Raw genomic sequence first — 17,381 nt, 5'->3', positions numbered from 1 at the left:
CAGTGCCAACAGAGTAGAGTATTTTAGACAAGTGCATGTGTGTTTTCAAAGTTTTTGGAGCTGCCTACAAGGTTACAAGGTACCTGTTGCCTTGGATGAAAAACCAAATAGGATTGAAAGACTAACATAAAATACATGATAAATACCAAAATGGAATTCAGCAGCTGTAGAGGGGATGGCCACCCTGGGGAGCTGTGATTCTGTCACATTACCTCAAGAGCTTAAATCAACTCAGTCACTCTTTTAAAATGTTTTTTTTTTTTTTTTTTATTGGAGAGGCATATTTTACAGAGAAAAGGAGAGGCAGAAAGAGAGGTTGGGGCTCAGTACAGTAACCTAGTACTAAAGTCCTTGCCACAAAAGTGCTTGAATCCCATATGGGTGATAATCCCATATGGTATGGCTAATCCCGTATGGTATGCTAATCCCATATGGGTGCTAATTGATATGGGTTCTAATCCTGGCAACCCTGCTTCCCATCCAGCTCCCTGCCTGTAACCTGGGAAAGCAGTCCAGGATGACCTAAAGCCTTGGGACCCTGCCCCATGTGGGAGACCCGGAAGAGCTCCTGGTTCCTGGCTTTGAATCAGCTCAGCTCTAGGCATTGCAGCCAGTTGGGGAGGGAATCAGCTGATGGAAGATCTTCCTCTCTATCTCTTCTCTTCTCTGTATATCTGACTTTCCAATAAATAAATATTTTAAAAAAGAGAGGTTTGCCATCTACTGATTCATTCCCCCAAATGGCCACAAATGACCAGTGCTGAGCTGATCTGAAGCTGGGAGCCAGGAGCTTCCCAAGGACCTGGGCCATCTCTTGGTGCTCTTCCAGGCCATAGCAGAGAGCCAAATGTGAAATGGAGCAACCAGGACATGAACCAGCATCCATATGGAATGCCAGCACTTGTAGGCAGAGGATTACTGTTCTGTGCTACTGCATCAGGGCCTACTTGGTCACTTTTGAATGACTCAGAAGCAGGTTGGCTAGCACTCTATCTGCTCCTTTCCCTTCCACCTGGGGTCCTGGGTGTGGGTGGAGAGGCCCATGTTGAGGCAGCAATAAATTGAGAGAGCTTTTGTGTTTGCCCACACCATGCACCATCCTATTAATTTAAATTTGACTCACCACTCCAGTTACAGCATATAAGTGTGTGTTACCCTTATTTGAATGTTACCTTGGAGAAAGATGGGTCAGGAGCTGTAGTACTGGAAAGGAAGACAAGGAAGTAGCCGGGAGAAGTTTCCACTTTGGGGATTGCAGCCACTTGAGAAGAAAAAGAAACCTCGGGTTAGGACTGAGGAGCTGCCACCACGCAGCGGGGAGTAGGCCCAGCGGGGGTGGGGGTAGGCAGGACATTCCATCCTCCGTGATGGACAGCGGAGACCAAAAAGACTGCCTGTCACTGTCTCGGGTTCCAGATCAAGCCCCAACAGGTGCAGACCTTCCCCAAACCTGCTGATTAACCTTGTAAAACCTGGGGCGTGTCCTTCTTTACCCCGGAAGCCTCCTTTTCTTTCCCCAGGCCCTTCCCCCATTCCCTTTGCCTGGGACAGCTGTTAATAGGACAATTACCCAAGAAGCAAAAGAGATCCCATGCCGATGTGTCATCAGCCCCGGTATATCCATTAAATCAGGCTGAGGCCGCTGGAAAAAATGAGCGCATGCGCTCGCTCCCGGGGGAGAGGGGCGGGGCTGATGGCCATCGTGAAGCCAGACTTTGCCCTGGCGACTCCAGGCTGCCCAGGGGAAGAGGGCTGGCTTTAGAGCACAGGGATTCGGGGTCATAAATAGAACCAGCAAAGGATAAAACGTGTGCTGCCACCCTCACTCCTAGTCAGGATGTCTTTGTGGCCCAGTTCCCGCCATAGGGAAGGCTGCTGTTGTCTCCAGCAGGCATCTCCATTGGTCAGTCCTCTCCGCAGGGTGACACCTGTCAGGGAAACGTCAGAGAAGGGCAGTGGGAGGGTACACTGACTGGGTTCCAGCTGCTTCTGGAACATCAGGAATTGCCTTAGTGCTTCAGGGAAGCGTAGGCTTCTATGTTGCTCCGTTGTATGTGTGTTTCTCACTGTCCAGCCCATCTGATCCAAGGCAATAATGGATTAGCGGACTGCCTGAAAATTCTATGTATCCCTTCTAGAAGATCCTAGGACTACACTCCATCTAGAATAGATGGTAGCATGTCTTGGGTGGGAATCAGTCATTTTCCAGCTAATCCAGACATCTGGCTGCCTTTCTTTTTTATCTTAAGGATTTATTTCTGTTTGAAAGGCAGTTGGGCCTAGTGCGGTGGCATAGCAGTTAAAGTCCTCACCTTGAAAGCGCCAGGATCCCATATTGGCGCCGGTTCTAATCCTGGCAGCTCCACTTCCCATCCAGCTCCCTGCTTGTGCCCTGAGAAAGCAGTCAAGGATGGCCCAAAGCCTTGGGACCCTGCACCCGCGTGGGAGACCTGAAGGAGCTCCTGGTTCCTGGCTTCGGATCGGTGCAGCACCAGCCGTTGTGGTCACTTGGGGAGTGAATCATTGGATGGAAGATTTTCCTCTCTGTCTCTCCTCTCTGTATATCTGACTTTTCAATAAAAACAAATAAATCTTTAAAAAATATTTCTCAAAAAAAAAGAAAGGCAGTTATACAGAAGGAAGGACAGAGGGAAAGATTAATCTTCCATCCACTGGTTCACCCAGGTGGCCGCATTGGTTGGACCTAAGCCTATCCAAAGCCAGAAGCCTACAGCTTCTTCCAGGCCTCCCATGTAGTACAGCCCCCCAAGGACTTGAGCCATCCTCTGCTGCCTTCCAGGGCCATAAGCAGGAAGCAGGGTGGGAAATGGAACAACCAAGACTCAACTTGGAGCTCATATAGGATGCTAGCACTGCAGGCAGAGCCTTAGCTTACTACACTGTGGCACAGTGGAATAAACCTCTTTAGCCAGTCTGTTCCCTTAAACTCGCAAAAGAAGTAATGCCCTTGACCGTCAGCCTCTTCCCAAAGTTCCACTACACACTACCAGAGATGACTTTCCCACCTGCCCTGGCCACATATTAAGTCAACTGGGAGCTAGTCAGAAATACCAGTGGTCAGGTCCATCTTACACCAGTTTAATCAAGAGTCTCCCACAGCAGAGTTGGGCCTTGGTTACTTTGTAAAAGCTCCTCAAGTTGGGCAGGGCCTGCATGGTGGCCAATAGGCTTATCCTCTGCCTGCAGTACCAGCATCCCATATGGGCACTAGTTCATGTCTCGGTGCTCCACTTCTGATCCAGCTCCGTGCTTGTGGCTTGGGAAAGCAATGGAGGATGGTCCAAGTCCTTGGGCCCCTGCATCTGTGTGGGAGATCCAGAAGAAGCTCTTGGCTCCTGGCTTCAGCTCTGCTCAGCTCTGGCTGTAGCAACCATTTGGGGGGTGAACCAGTGAATAGAAAATCTGACCCTCCTCTCTGTAAATTTGTCTTTCAAAAACAAATTTGTCTTAAACAAACAAATACAAAGCTCCTTAGGTGATTTTTACCTGTCACCAAAGCTCAGCAGCTTAAAGCCAGAATTGCATCTGGGGTTGGGGGAGGTGTCCGGGGGAGTGGGGCAGCCTGGGGGCTGGGGACTGACACGGTGGGTTAAGCTGCTACAGGTAATGCTCTTATCTGTGTGAGTACTGGTCCAGTCCTGATTGCTTCAATTCCAATTCAGCTCCCTGCCAATGAGCCTGCTAAGGCAGTGGATGATGGCCCAGGGGCCTGGGGCTCTGCCACCCATGCAAGGAACCCAGATGGAGTTGTAGCCTGGCTTAGCCTCAGGCCTTTCGGGAACAAACCAGTTGATAGATGATCTACCCCTCTCTCAGTAACTCTGCCTTGTAAAGAAAAAAATTTTTTTTCTAAAAAACAGAAAAACAAATTTCAGTTGAATGAATAAAGGAACAGCAGTGGTAAAGCAGCCACCAGAATCATCGAATTTAGGGACGTGCTCTCCCTTCCCCAACATGTATGAGTAAATGCCCTATTGTTCATTCATGTCTCTACCTTGTAACATTTTTTGAGGCTGAGTTCAGCTGTCGTTTGAGTCTTGCCATGTTGTTCCAAACAACATTGTGTAATTTTCTTTGTATAGCTCTCAGTGTGCCAGGTCACGGTCAGGGAGGTGCCACCGGGAGGTCAGGGGAGTGGGTGTTTGAGATTCATAACTGGCCCCAGAAATCCAGCTTGGCCACTTGCTGCTGCGACTATCCTGAGCTCAGTGGAGACAACAATATAGGTATTCACGAATCTGGGGAATCAGATCATGTGTCTGATGCTTGTGCATGGGGGTGGAGCTGGGCAGGAGGCCCTGTCTTGGCCAAGACTCTGTCTACCCACTCTACAACTTCATCCCAGAGGATGAAGAAGCAACAGGTGCCAGTGGAGTGGTCTACTAGAAGCCCACCCTGCAAGCAGAGCCCAGCAGCTCTGGCTTTCCATCTAGCAGCTGCCACCAGCATGCCGATCCACGCCCCAGACTGTACGCGCACCTCCCCCTTGTGACATTCTAGCAGGAAGGATGGGGGCTGGTGCCCAAAGGAGCTGCTGCTCCTTGTCACACAGCAACAGATGCTGAGCTCCAAGGACAAGCCACGCGGAACTGCAGCAGCAGGAGAGTGAGTCAGAGCCAGCAAGTGGAACGGTCTCCCCTCCAGCACATACCCATAGGAGAACCCCGTTTGAACCCCCTGCCTCCTGGGCCAACCCTGGGGGACAAGGGCTGGGTCCAGCTCCAGGATTCACTGCACAGGATTCACCCTGAGGGCCACACAGGGCGGAGAAGGCTGCGTTCCTTCTGACCAGCAGGCCCCAGTCTGACTCCCACTGCTGCACCTGTGTACAGTCTGCAGCGGACACGGACTGGACTGACCCTGGGCACCCTTGGTTTGCCTTTTTGCACAGGCTTCCATAAGAGATGCCTCTGAGCTGGAACGGCCGCAGAGAGGAAGGATCCTTGGGCTGTCTGCTGAGAATGCTTGAGGAGGGTGAGGACATTGAAGACACTGGAGAACTGGTGATCCCAAGACCAGCATAGCAGTGCTGGGGAGGAGGAGCGTTTTGTAGCTCCCAAGTTTCCTTCTCTGCCTTCTCTCCCATCCTTCACCCCTCTGTTCCTTCACTGCATCCTTCAACACTCTTTGCTGTGTATAGCTCCTCCCTCAGGTCTCCTGCAGAGCCACTCCAACTCCCTGAAGCCCCTATCTTTCCAAGTCTTCTGGAGGTTGACCCTCTCCCACGGTGGACACCTTACGCCAGACAGGTTGGGAAATGGTACCTTAAATGTCCTCACAAGATGGACTAGCTCACGGAAATACCAAGGCATCAAAAAGCTCAAGTCAGCAATTTTAAATAACATACCCCGCCAGTATGGCCACTGATAAAACGTCAGGATTTAGAATCGTCATAAAACGCCCAAATGTTGGGCACCCCCCGCCCACTAAAGCGAAGGGCATTGATTGCATTCTCTCTGGCAGCTCAGACAGCCTGCAAGAAACACTGAGGTATGCCCTGTTTTCCCAATTAAAAAAAGAAAAAGAAAAGATGTATTTACTTGAAAGGCAGACTGGCAGGGAGAGAGAGAGAGAGAGAGAGAGAGAGAGAGAGAGATCTTCCATCTTCTGGATCACTCCCCAGAATGGCCTCAATAGCCGGGGTGCTCCAAAGCCGGGAGCCAGACACTTCTTTTGGGTCCCCGACACGGGTACAGGGGACCAAGGCCTTGAGCCATTCTCCACTGCTTTCCTGGCAAAAAGCAGAGAGCTGGATCAGAAGTGGAATAGCCAGAGCTCGAACTGGCACCCATACCGATGCCAGCACCATAGGCTAAAGGTTAGCATACTACGCCACCACACTGGTCCCAGGTGTTCTCTTTTCTCTCATTAAAAAAAAAAAAAAATAGGGCCCGGCGCAATAGCCTAGCAGCTAAAGTCCTCGCCTTAAACATGCCAGGATCCCATATGGGCACCGGTTCTAATCCCAGCAGCTCCACTTCCCATCCAGCTCCCTGCTTGTGGCCTGGGAAAGCAGTCGAGGACGGCCTAAAGCCTTGGGACCCTGCACCCACGTGGGAGACCTGGGGGGAAGTTCCTGGCTCCTGGCTTAGGATTGGCGCAGTACCGGCTGCTGCAGTCACTTGGGGAGTGAATCAGTGGATGGAAGATCTTCTTCTCTGTCTCTTCTCCTCTCTGCATATCTGACTTTCCAATAAAAAAAAAAAACAAATAAATCTTTAAAAAATATATTTATTTTAAAGGTCACAGTTACTGAGAGAGGCAGAGCTGGTTCACTGCACAGCAAGCCGCAGTGGCTGGTATGGGGCCAGGCCATAGGCAGGAGCCAGGACAGTCATCTGGATCTCTCCAAGAGCATCAGGATTCAAACACTCAGGGCATCTTCCAGCTCTTCCCAGGCCGTTGGCAGAAAGCTGGCTTGGAAACGGAGCACCCAGGACATGAACCAGTACCTGTGAGATGCCAGCAGCACAGGCAGCAGCCTTGCTTGCTATGCCACAGCCCTGGCCTCAAGGGATGTGCCATCTGAATCATCACAGGGTTGGCCACTGTAGCTCCCAAGCACTTGCAGCTGCTCTCTGCTTGGGACCCCTGAGTCCTGGATCAGGTAATTGGATTCAAATCCTGGATCTACTCTCTCTTTCTCTCTCTCTGTTTCTTCTGTTTCTTTCTTTCTGAAAACGAAAGACAGATACAGAGCTCTCCCACCCACAGGTTCACTATCCCAGTAACCGCCAGAGCCCAGAGCTGGGACAGGATGAAGCCAAGAATTCAGTTCAGATCTCCTGAGTGCCAAGGACCCAAGTTCTTGAACCATCAGCCTCTGCTCCCAGGGTGCACATTAGCAGGTAGCTGGAATCAGGACTGGGGCCAGGACCCAAACCAAGCACTTCATCCGAGACGCGTGTGTCCCAAGTGGCGATGTGCCAAATGCCAGCCACAAATGTTGCTTCCTTGAGGGGGTTCTCAGCCACATCACATGCCATTAGGTTTAAAATCAGTATTCTCTGAATATTTTGACATGAGCTACCTCACCCTGGGTCATTCATTTATTTATTCACTTACTTACTAGAATTTATTAAATCCATCTTAGTGCCAATCCCTGTGAGTGATTCAGGGGCGGTGAACAAGACAGACATGTTATCTTGAAGTACTCAAATTGTAGTGATGAAAAGGCCCCCATACTTTGTGGAAACAAATTGGTAAACTGACACTGAGTGATCGAGAGACGTACAAAGAAAGCAGAGTATGTGCTGAGACGGGGAGTCTACTGAGTCTGACACACTGGTGCCACAGTATTGGTGCCATTTGGTGACAGCATTTCACCTTCAACTTGGAGAAGGCCTGCTGAGGAGAGAGCAGGAGAGCCCCATTCCATACCACCAAACCCGAGTGAATGCATCCGCAATGGAAGGAGCTTTGAGGAACAGCACAGGGAAGAAGTTCAAATTCGAATCCTGAACCCAGGACTTGAGCCACCAGCCAGGGCTGGGTCTGACAGCCGCTCCAGTTCCTGACTCGAGCTTCCTGGGAGCAGAGGTGATGGATCCTGCCACTCATGTGGGAGACCTGGATGGAGCTCCTGGCCCCCAGTGTTGGACACTGCTCAATCCAAGCCAATATAGGCATTTGGGAAATGAGGCAGCAGATGGGAAAACAATCTTAAAAGCCCAATGTTCTGGAACTGATGTAGTAGCCTAGTGCCTAAAGCAGGATCCCATATGGATGCTGGTTCTAATACAGGTTGCTCCATTTCCCATCCAGCTCCCTGATTGGGGCGTTGGGACTCTGCACCCGAGTGGGAAATCAAGACGAGGTTTCTGGCTCCTGGCTTTTGATTGGTTTAGTTCCGGCCATTGCGGCTGCCTGGGGAGTGAACCAGCAGACAGAAGATCTTTCCTCTCTGTCTCTCCTCCTCTCTGTAAATCTGACTTTCAATAAGAAAAATAAAATAAATCTTTTTTTAAAGTAATATCCATTAAAGAAAAAGAAAAGATCAGCCAAAGTCTGAATGCCTGAGCTTAGAGTGGGGGAGACAGTCCCTAGCCCAGCCTGAAGATTGCATCTGTTTAAAAAAGATATATTTATTTTTATTGGAAAGGCAGATTTACATAGAGGAGAGACAGAGAGAAAAATCTTGATCTTCCATCCACTGATTCACCCCCAAAATGGCCACAATGGCTGGAGCTGAGCTGATCCGAAGCCAGGTTCCCAAGCCAGGAGCTTCTTCTGGGTCTCCCACGTGGGTGCAGTATCCCAAGGCTTTGGACCATCCTCTGCTGCTTTCCTAGGCCACAAGCAGGGAGCTGGATGAGAAATGGAGCAGCTAGGACGTGAACTGGCAACCATATGGGATCTTGGTGCTTGCAAAGTGAGAATTTAGCCAATTGAGCCATTGCACTGCGCTAGAAGATTGTATTATGTGGTGTATGTGAACCTGTTGAATGTAAAACACACACCATTGTTAGCCAGGGTAGATGCTCAGAGTAGCATTACCTGGGTTTTGCCGCAGGCTGTGTGCTGAAATGACAATGTGTCCTCTGGGTTCCTCAGAGGGTGAAGGCACACCCTCCTGCCAGGACACAGCTGCACTGAGCATCACTTTTGGGGACCAGAACACATCTGGGCAGGTGCTCCCAGGGCTCAGCCTTTCCTGTCCTCTAAGTAGTGGGAGAGAGATTGCAGCTTCACAAAGGGGCCCCCCAGAGATGCCCTCACGGGTCACTGCTAGAACTGGCCCCTGAGACCTGAAGGGTGACCTGTCAGTTGTGGGATGGTACCTGTCAAGAGTCTTAAGCCTCAGGTGGGCTTTGCTTACATTTTCTGCAGACCCCAAGGCAGCCTGAGAGAGGCAGGAAGCAGCAAGAGGGGCTGGCTCTGGGACCACCTGGGGGTGCAGCAAGCTGGGTGGAACTTTGGGGAGCAGAAAGGACTGAGAAACAGAGCAAGAGACCAGTGGTGAGGCAGGGGAGCGAGGTGTGGGCTCAGGGCCGATGGGACCAGAAGTGAGGGCGAGCTGGAGGAAGAGGCCACTCGGGAAGGACAGCCCCACTGGAGCTGCGGATGGAGAGAGAGGGCGGGCGGCGCCGGCCAGGGCGCGGAGGCGGGGCGGCGCGGCGGGCGGCACTGTCAGTGCGAGGCGCAAGCAGAATGCAGCGGCCCGAGGCCTGGCCACGTCCACACCCGGGGGAGGGGGCCGCGGCAGCCCAGGCTGAGGTCGCGGCGCCGCCCGCAGGAGCCGGAGAGCCCTTGGGGCAGCAGGTAGGGAGCGCGCGGGATTCCGGTTGGCGGGAGCTGGGCGGGGAGCGGCCGCCAGCTCAGCAACTGGGGCGCGGGCGCTGAGAACTTTGTGTCGCTGCCCGGCAGCCCTGGGAAGGGGGCCCAGGCCCTGAGCTGGGTCGAGAAAGTTCATCCACTGGCACAGGCCGACCAGGAGACTTGTCCTGGGTCAGCTGGTGCGGAGCTAAAGTTTTAGGTCAACTCGAAGCAGTGATGGGATGGTAATGACGCGGGGGGAGGGGAGGGAGGTGAGAATCCACTGGGAGTGGGGAAGGAGTGGCCTGAGGGTCCGGACCTGCGCCCATCCCTGGGGCTGCCCCTGGAGCCGGGGTTCACCGGAAGCAGCAGGCCTGGCGCTGCTGTCCCCCGACCCAGGTTCTGTGGTACACTCCGACTCGGGCTCTGGAGCAGTCAGTGCATGACAGAACTTGGGCCCGGAAGGACCTTCTGCACCCAGTGGGCATGGCGCCCACCCGGGGCCTGCCTGGAACATCCGCTGTCATCGCAGAGTGGAGTGGAGTGGCCCCTGTGTCACCGGGTTGAGCTGGACCAACCGTGGACTTTTGCTGGCTGGAGCCCAAGGAGATCCTCTTAGGGCCCGCAGAGTCCGTGGAACCCAGATAGGGTATCCATGTGGGGTCAGGGGCCAAATGGTGCTCTCCCCACCCCCTCGTGTCAGTTACAGGAACCTTCCCTCTACACCATCAAGGCTGTTTTCATCCTAGACAATGATGGGCACCGGCTACTGGCCAAGGTAACCCCCCACCCTACCCTGAGAGGCCCAGAGCATAAACTACTGGGGTTTCTGAGCAGCTCAGTGGAGACCTCCCCCTAGGCATGGGAAGTACAGCTAGAGCTCACAGGAGGTATGGATCTGCTGATTTCTCTTCAGTCTTGCTCTGGCCAGCTGGACCCTGGGTACAGGAAATTGCCATGGGAGGGGGTAATTGGAACTTGGAACCCAGGAGGCCACAGGTTTTACTGAGCACTCCTTTGTGAATACAAACGAATTACTCCCAGAGCTGGAAGGATTTAGAATCAGATGCGATGCTAGAAAGTACCTGAGCCAAGTCTAACTTCCCAGATGGCAAGCATGAGGGTGGGATGCCCTGTGAGCTGCTTAGGGTTCTAGTGTTCAAACCTAACAATGTCCAGAGTCAGGCTCTGTGACCTGAAGCCCAGGATGGCCTCCACAGAATGCCAATTTCCTGATCTGGTCACGCAAGGCTAGGCTCCTCCAAGAACAGATTCCTACCATTGCCATGCCCCTCCAGGAGAGCCGAACCTCTAAATTATCGATGCCTGACATTCCAGTGTGTGTGTTTGGTGTGGTGCGGCTGACCAGGAAGCTACGAATTTGCCTGCAGAGGGAGCATTAGGTGGCAGGATCCATGCTGCAAACTGACAGCTGAGCTGGCCACACGTTGCCCTAGCAGGTGCTTGGAGGGGGATCAGCCATGCCCAAGGCTCCATGGCCTCCTCCCAGCAGGACCCATCTGTTTCACAGGTTGAGGTTTATCAAACACAAACCTGAAACAAGACATGGGTTTAGTTCTGCAATTCATGCGGAGAACTTTCCTTCCCACACATGACAGTCAGTGCAACCCCATCTGTGGTCACCCTGTCCTCAGAGCCCCAGCTCTGGTTCTTCTTCCCAGAACAGTGTGGGAATTACCCGACTCCTGGGGTTGTGCTGATGGTTGTTTTTGAGTAGGGAACACCTGGCTATGCCATCATTCCCACAGACACAGGCCGGGATCACGCACACTGACCCCCAGCCATTGCCCCCGCCATCCACCCCACACATCAGTAGAACACTTAGAGTTTGTGTGGGAGGAAGGGGTGAGGACAGTAAAGGGGAGGCTGGATGGCAATAAGGCCCCGTTTACCCAGCACTCACTCCTCCCTGCCCCCCATCTAGGGAGGAGCCCGGCCCTGTGACCTGGCTCCAGCCCTTCTCTTCCCCTTTCTCATAGTATTATGATGATACGTTCCCCTCCATGAAGGAGCAGGTGGTTTTCGAGAAAAACGTTTTCAACAAGACCAGCCGTACTGACAGTAAGTGTCCGCCCCCTCCTGTCATGATAATCTGAGGGTTGCTGTTCTCTCGCCTTTGCCTTTTCCAGCCAGACCCAGCTGTCCCTGGTGGCCTTCCGCACCCCTGGCCATCCTCTTCCTTCTGAGGCTCCTCTTCTTGCCAGCTGTCCCAGTACCCCACCCCAGCCCACATGCAACACATCCTTCATCCCACCAACTGAACATGGCTCCCCAGGCTGGTCCCAGGGCAGGCAGGAGCCTGACCTGGCACTGCCTTTGTTGGTGCCCCAGAATGAAGCAGTCTAAAAACACAGTAGCAGGTGGGGGAGGACCCAGGATCATGGGAGGGTGGTGGTCCCATGGTGGGCTGGGAAGAGTAGGGGAGATTGGCGGGAGGAGGTACCCAGGACTGAGGGCCTCTGCGTTCTTCCTAGGTGAAATTGCATTTCTTGGGGGCATGACCATTGTCTACAAGAGCAGCATTGACCTCTTCCTGTACGTGGTGGGCTCATCTCATGAGAACGAGGTGAATTCAGGGGCCTGGGGCCACCTGAGAGTCTGTCCTGGGGAATGCTTGGGATCTGGGGTGGATCCTGGGTCCTGGAGGCTCATCATGGACCTTCCGGGCTACAGGGGATGAAGGGCAGCACCCAGAGGGGCTCCTGCTGGGACAGTGCGTTTCCATGCTGCCCCTGAGAGTCCTCCGGGAGCCAAAAGTGACCTTGTCACCCCCTGTGATTGTTTCTTAAAGCTAGGGAGGTGGACAGTGTCCCCAGTGGGAGCAGTCCCGAGTCTCCCATCCTCTGCAGCCCAGTTGCGCTCTGTCTCCAGCCCCCTCCCTTCTGACACGGGCCAGCCCGCCCCACCCCCATCCCACAGGCGGGTGTTGAAGCTGCTTTGGCCCTTGCCACCTGAGCTCTCATTGCTCCTCCCACACCTGCCCATTGCAGCTGATGCTCATGGCCGTTCTAACCTGCCTCTTTGAGTCACTGAGTCACATCTTAAGGTAAGGTGTTCTGGTCTCAAGGCCCATGGTCCCCGACAGTGGAGCTCTTCCTCCATGGGGACTGGGACTGGAATCACTCCCCTCCCCACTCCTCCCCACCACCACCCCTGGGCCCTGCCCTGTCCCTAGTCACCACAGTGCCACCCAGAGTACAGTCAGGGTGTGGCCAGGCAGCAAAGCCCCGTTACCTGAGGTCACACATGTTAGTGTCGTGAGAGATGGAACTCCCATATTCCAATTGGGCTTTCTACGTTGACTCACTGCATTGCCCTTTAATTATCTGCCATCTGTCCCAGGGCTTGGGCCCAACCAATCTAGAATCATCCCGAAACTAACGTCCACACTTGACACAATTGCACATAGTAAGAAATAGCATCTAAACTAGCTATGGGCTGCATTGGGGAAGCACAGTTCCTAAGGCAGGGGAGACTGGGCAAGGTAGGGCTAAAGACAGCCCTTTGGCCCTGGGCTCAGGCTCCACCCCCATCTTCCTGGGCCTTGGGGATGGTGGTGAAGGAGGTGGACTTTGCCGAGAGGGGGTTTGTCAGGGTGACTCGGGAGCTTGTCTGCCTGCAGGAGAAACGTGGAGAAGCGCTGGTTGCTGGAGAACATGGATGGAGCCTTCTTGGTGCTGGATGAGATTGTAGATGGCGGGTGAGGAGGGTTGGCAAGAAGAGGGTGGGTGGGATCATCCTAATTGAGGGGCTCCGGAGGGCTATCAGCTCTGACTTGCTTCTAGAATGTTGCCAGGCTCTCAGGCCAACTTATCCACTGCTCTCCTGGCAGAGACCACAGACCCTGTCCCCACGACCCCTTACTCTTGCTGCCACTCCACTTGGATGGTAAAGTGGATGTCAGCGTTAGCCAGGGTCAGGCCACTTGGGAGAGAAACATGGCTGTCACACTGTGGCTGACTGTCGCACAGGCAGGGTTTGGGGAATGCAAGCTGATCTCCAGGCCTGGGAGCAGCACTGGCACGGGCACTTACCCACACCTGGAAGGACAGCAGATCCGGATGCCACCCAGACATGTGACTTGGGCCGCAGACTGGCTCTTCCTGAACCTTTCTTTTCCTGTTTTAAAAATGGTGGTGACAAGGGAACAACTTACTGAATTGGCACCAAAGACACAGGGACCGCCCCTCACAGAGAAAGCCAAGTGGGCTCTGCAGGACTCTGGGTTTCTGAGCCACTGCCTAGGGCAACCTGCTTAGCCAAGGATGGATGCCTTGCACCGCATTCATGGGTTTTGCTTACTGATGACCAAGTATGTGTGGCTCCCCAAAAGTACTGGAGCTGGGGTCCTCCATGGTGAGGGCAGCATCTGACCCAAGGGTGACCCCTGAGAAAACCCCTGCAGGGGAGGGTCCCAGAATGCACTGGAGACAGGGGTAAGACGTGGCTTGGAGAGCAGGCAGGGAGAGCCCCATGCTGAGTGTCCTCTTGGGTTCCCCCTCTACAGCGTGATTCTGGAGAGTGAGCCCCAGCAAGTGATCCAGAAAGTGAACTTCAGGGTAAGAGTCCTCCCTGCTGCTCTTATTGGCCCCCACCTGGGCCCCTAAAGTGGGCAGGGTGGGCAAAGCAGGCAGGGCTGAGGTGGTGGGGGTTGAGTGCCTCTGGCAGAAGCCAACCAGGGGGTGGGGAGGAGGGCAGCTCCTCAAGGAGTCCCTCCTTCTTCCCCCAACCCATGACCTCAAGCACCTCCCCATTCCCCCTGGTGCTACAGACCCAGGAAATGAACAGGTTCTCAAGGGGAATGCCAGGTGCCTGCCTTGACCTTGAGTTTGGGGTCCAGATAGGAACAGAATCTCCCTGCTTTATTTGGGTTTCTCATTCCTGAAGAAGGCCGTTCCTGCCATCTTTCTTCCCCTTCACTCTCTCACCCCACCCCCGCCCCAGGCAGGGGTCCTGGCTTCCCAGTGGCCAACGGCCAGGCACCCACTGCCGAGTGCCACAGGTGCATTTCAGCAGCGCTTCCTCCCCAGCCCCCCGTCCTCCCCCTCTCTGCCCCTGCCCTGAACCAACCCTTTGTTTCCCCACAGATGGATGACAGCGCCTTGACAGAGCAGAGTGTGGCTCAGGTAGGTGCTCTGGGTCTGCCCTAGCCAGACCTGGACCTCAAAGACAGGGAGAGTGGAAGCTGGCAAGGCTGAGAATTTGGGGTGTGGAAGGGAAGGGCTGGGTGGGGCAGAGATGGGCCCTCTGGGAGGGTGTGTAGGAGGAGGGGCAGGCAGCAGGCACTCAGAGACAGAGGGGCATGGCAGCAGCAGCCCACCTGACCTCCTGGCCTGGTTTAGTTGGTCTGAATGCTGCATGGGATGCCCATTCTGGTGACAGCCAGGCTGTTTGCCATGCAAAGCCATTTGGGGGTACAGCTCCTGTAATGAACCCCTTTTCTGGATAAGATGCCACATAAAACTTCCCTCAGGTCCCTATCCCCCTTAACCCTTGAATGGGGTATAAGTTTCCCCACTTACCACTTGCCACCTCACTCCATGCCACCTGGCTGTGGAAAAACTCATGCCCACCCCAACTTTGCATAGTCCCATTTGGGAGTGGGCACATGCCAGGTTTGAGTTGTGGGGGAGGCATTCTCTGTTCTGTGGCCTGATCGGGCCACCAGCTGCACACGCTTCCTGTAACCCAGGCTGCCTGTCTTGCCCTCCGTTCTGTCTGCCCTCAGGTCTCTCTACCTAAGTTAATCCTGCTTTTGTGGAGCTTTCTGCCCTGGTACTACCTCTTGCCCTAGTAGCCCTGCCAAGATAGGTCTGTGCCATCCTTAGTGGCCGGGGAGCTGTAGGCACGGTGCCCCCTTGCCTGTGTTGTCTTTGGCACTTGCTCTGCCTCATCAGTTGCTCCTCACATCGTGCGTGCATCCACACAGCACTTCCCAGGCCATGCACAAAGAGGGAGGAGCCATGAGCAGAGCAGAAAAGCCCAGGGTGCTCATGCAAGTTACCCACAGAGTGTGTCCCACCTGACCCTCGCAGGCCTGTCCCCAGGAGAGGTTATTCAGGCCCTCTGGGCTTCTTGTAACAGCAGCCGCCACCATGTAGATATACCCGAAGGAAGCCATTTAGTATTCCTTTACTTCCTCACCCACTCCCACCCTCATGCACCACGGAAGTCCACAGAGGTCCTGGCCTCCCAGGGACCAATGGCAGGATCCCCACTGTTGCGTGTCACAGGGCCCCAGTTTGGCGGCATCTCATCCCCAGGCCCTTTTACCATCCCCCACCTAAGATTTATCTTATTTATTTGAAAGATTGTAACTCTACATTAGGAGAGACAGAGAGAGAGAGAGGTTTCCAATTAGCTGGTTCACTCCCCAAGTGACCACAATGGCCAGAGCTGGGCCAGTCTGAAGCCAGGAGCCAGGGATTTCTCTGGGTCTCCCATGTGAGTGCACAGGAGCCAGAAGAATTGGGCCATCCTCTGCTGCTTTTCCCAGGCACATTAGCAGGGAACTGGACTGGAAGTGGGACTCAAACCAACACTAACATGCTGGCACTGCAGGTGGAAGCTCAAATCACTATGCCCTAGGGACCCAGGAGCCTCCCTCCTTATAGCGTTATTAGGAGTAGGAGACGAGTCAGCGCATGCCAAGCTCTCAGCACAGCTCCCGACAAGACGCGCATGCTAGTCCAAAGCTATGACTGTCTTTCCTAAAAGGGGAAGCATGAAGACATTGCATTTTTAGTGGAGCTCTTGAGTAAAGAAGAGAATTTCAGGTAGCAAAGGGCTGATAAAATGAGGACAAAGTTAGATTCCAGCTTGGAGACGTGGAGATGTCCCAGGCCCAACTGTCCCTGAAACAGTAGGGATTGTGCAAGAGGGGGGGACATGTCCAGTGTGGCAAGGGCCTTCTGCATAAGGAAAAGTGGCATCTTGGCTGGAGGCATGAACTGTGGGGTGCATGCCCTTGAGTTGCCCACTGGCTGGCACTGTATGTGCACAGCGGGAGGGGACTGTATCAACCCCGGAGAGCCACATCAGCAGGGGATCCGGTGGGGTGTGGAGCCAGGGGCTTGCGGAGGGGTCCTGTCTCCCCTGGGGGACATTGGGCAGGAATTGGCATGTGGGAGACACAGGCCACCGCCCCACCCACAGCTGCAGAGGCAGGAAGCAGGCGCAGGCCCCCCCCACCACCTCCCTGGCTGGCTCTTGCTGTGCGCTTCAAGGCTACGGAAAGCTGCTGCCACCTAGTGCACAAGGGCTGCAGGGCCGGTGGAGGCGGGGAGCCCCCAGCGCCCCCCCACTGCATCCCCCTATAGCCCCCCACTGTGCTGAGGTCCTGGCCTGCCCCTCCACGCAATGCTTTCTCCCCACGCAGGTTCTTCAGTCTGCCAAGGAACAAATCAAGTGGTCGTTATTGAAATGAAGGCTGTGGACGTAAGGCCTGCTGCTCTTGGGACCAGAGTTCCCCTACAACCCGCCCTTCCCCAGCCCCCCAGCCCTGACTCATGACTCCTCTGGACTTTGGCTCCCAGTAGCAAAGACCTGACGACGCCGGCCCTGCCCGTGGGCCCTGGGAGCCGCCAGAATTGCCTCAACTCTAACTTCATGCATCTTTGACCCCCGGGGCCCCAATAAACCAGCTTTGTTGCTCAGGGTCCTCTTTTCTCTTGGCCTAGAAGTTGTGTGTGTGTGTGTGTGGTAAAACCTGGGGCTCGCCTTGGGGACACCCAGTGTGGGATCCCCATAACTGCCTGTGGGAAGAGGAGTGGGTGGAGGGATCTGGTACTAGTTACCAGAACCAGAGGTCACTCGGGGACCCCTCGGGGGGAGTGGAGGGGGAGAGGGACAGAAGACACGGACACCCGCATTTTGTCTGCAGGACACACAGTGCATCCACTGGGGGCTCTCTGAGTAATTTTTTCCCATTTCTAATCTCCAAAAAGAAAAGGAGCACGGCTTCCCCTGGACAAGCCGAGGAACCGCATGGCGCCTGGGTGGCGTATCCCGGGCACTAGAGCCCTGCGGGAGCGCCCGGCTCGGCCGGCCTCTGAGGCGAGAAAGCGGCGGCCAGTACCCGAGCC

General features: G+C 54.3%; 1 protein-coding gene across 2 annotated transcripts; it reads left to right on the top strand.

Moving 5' to 3' along the window:
* Nucleotides 1-9,143: 9,143 nt before the first annotated feature.
* COPZ2 (COPI coat complex subunit zeta 2) lies at nt 9,144-16,853 on the top strand. 2 transcript variants are annotated; one of them, XM_004591108.3, is made up of 9 exons: nt 9,144-9,282; nt 9,986-10,054; nt 11,277-11,358; nt 11,772-11,863; nt 12,288-12,343; nt 12,920-12,997; nt 13,805-13,856; nt 14,385-14,423; nt 16,676-16,853. In XM_004591108.3, exons 1-9 carry the CDS (start codon nt 9,172-9,174, stop codon nt 16,721-16,723), a joined length of 627 nt encoding a protein of 208 aa, XP_004591165.2. In that variant the 5' UTR covers nt 9,144-9,171; the 3' UTR covers nt 16,724-16,853. The 2 variants fall into 2 exon arrangements, with proteins under 2 accessions (XP_004591165.2, XP_004591164.2); XM_004591107.3 differs by having other exon boundaries at nt 9,980-10,054.
* The last annotated feature ends 528 nt before the right edge of the window (nt 16,854-17,381 follow it).

This window comes from Ochotona princeps, chromosome 17 (assembly GCF_030435755.1).
Source record: "Ochotona princeps isolate mOchPri1 chromosome 17, mOchPri1.hap1, whole genome shotgun sequence".
Lineage (NCBI taxonomy): Eukaryota > Metazoa > Chordata > Mammalia > Lagomorpha > Ochotonidae > Ochotona > Ochotona princeps.
The sequence above is the reverse complement of the archived record's forward strand: the minus strand, read 5'-3'. Positions and strand labels throughout refer to the sequence as shown.

Excerpts from the sequence above, each read along its gene's own strand:
- COPZ2 (XM_004591107.3), top strand. The coding sequence starts at position 9,172 with ATGCAGCGGCCCGAGGCCTGGCCACGTCCACACCCGGGGGAGGGGGCC. Across the intron at positions 9,283-9,979 it reads GAGAGCCCTTGGGGCAGCAG|TTACAGGAACCTTCCCTCTA; the intron begins GTAGGGAGCGCG and ends CCCTCGTGTCAG. Across the intron at positions 13,857-14,384 it reads TCCAGAAAGTGAACTTCAGG|ATGGATGACAGCGCCTTGAC; the intron begins GTAAGAGTCCTC and ends GTTTCCCCACAG.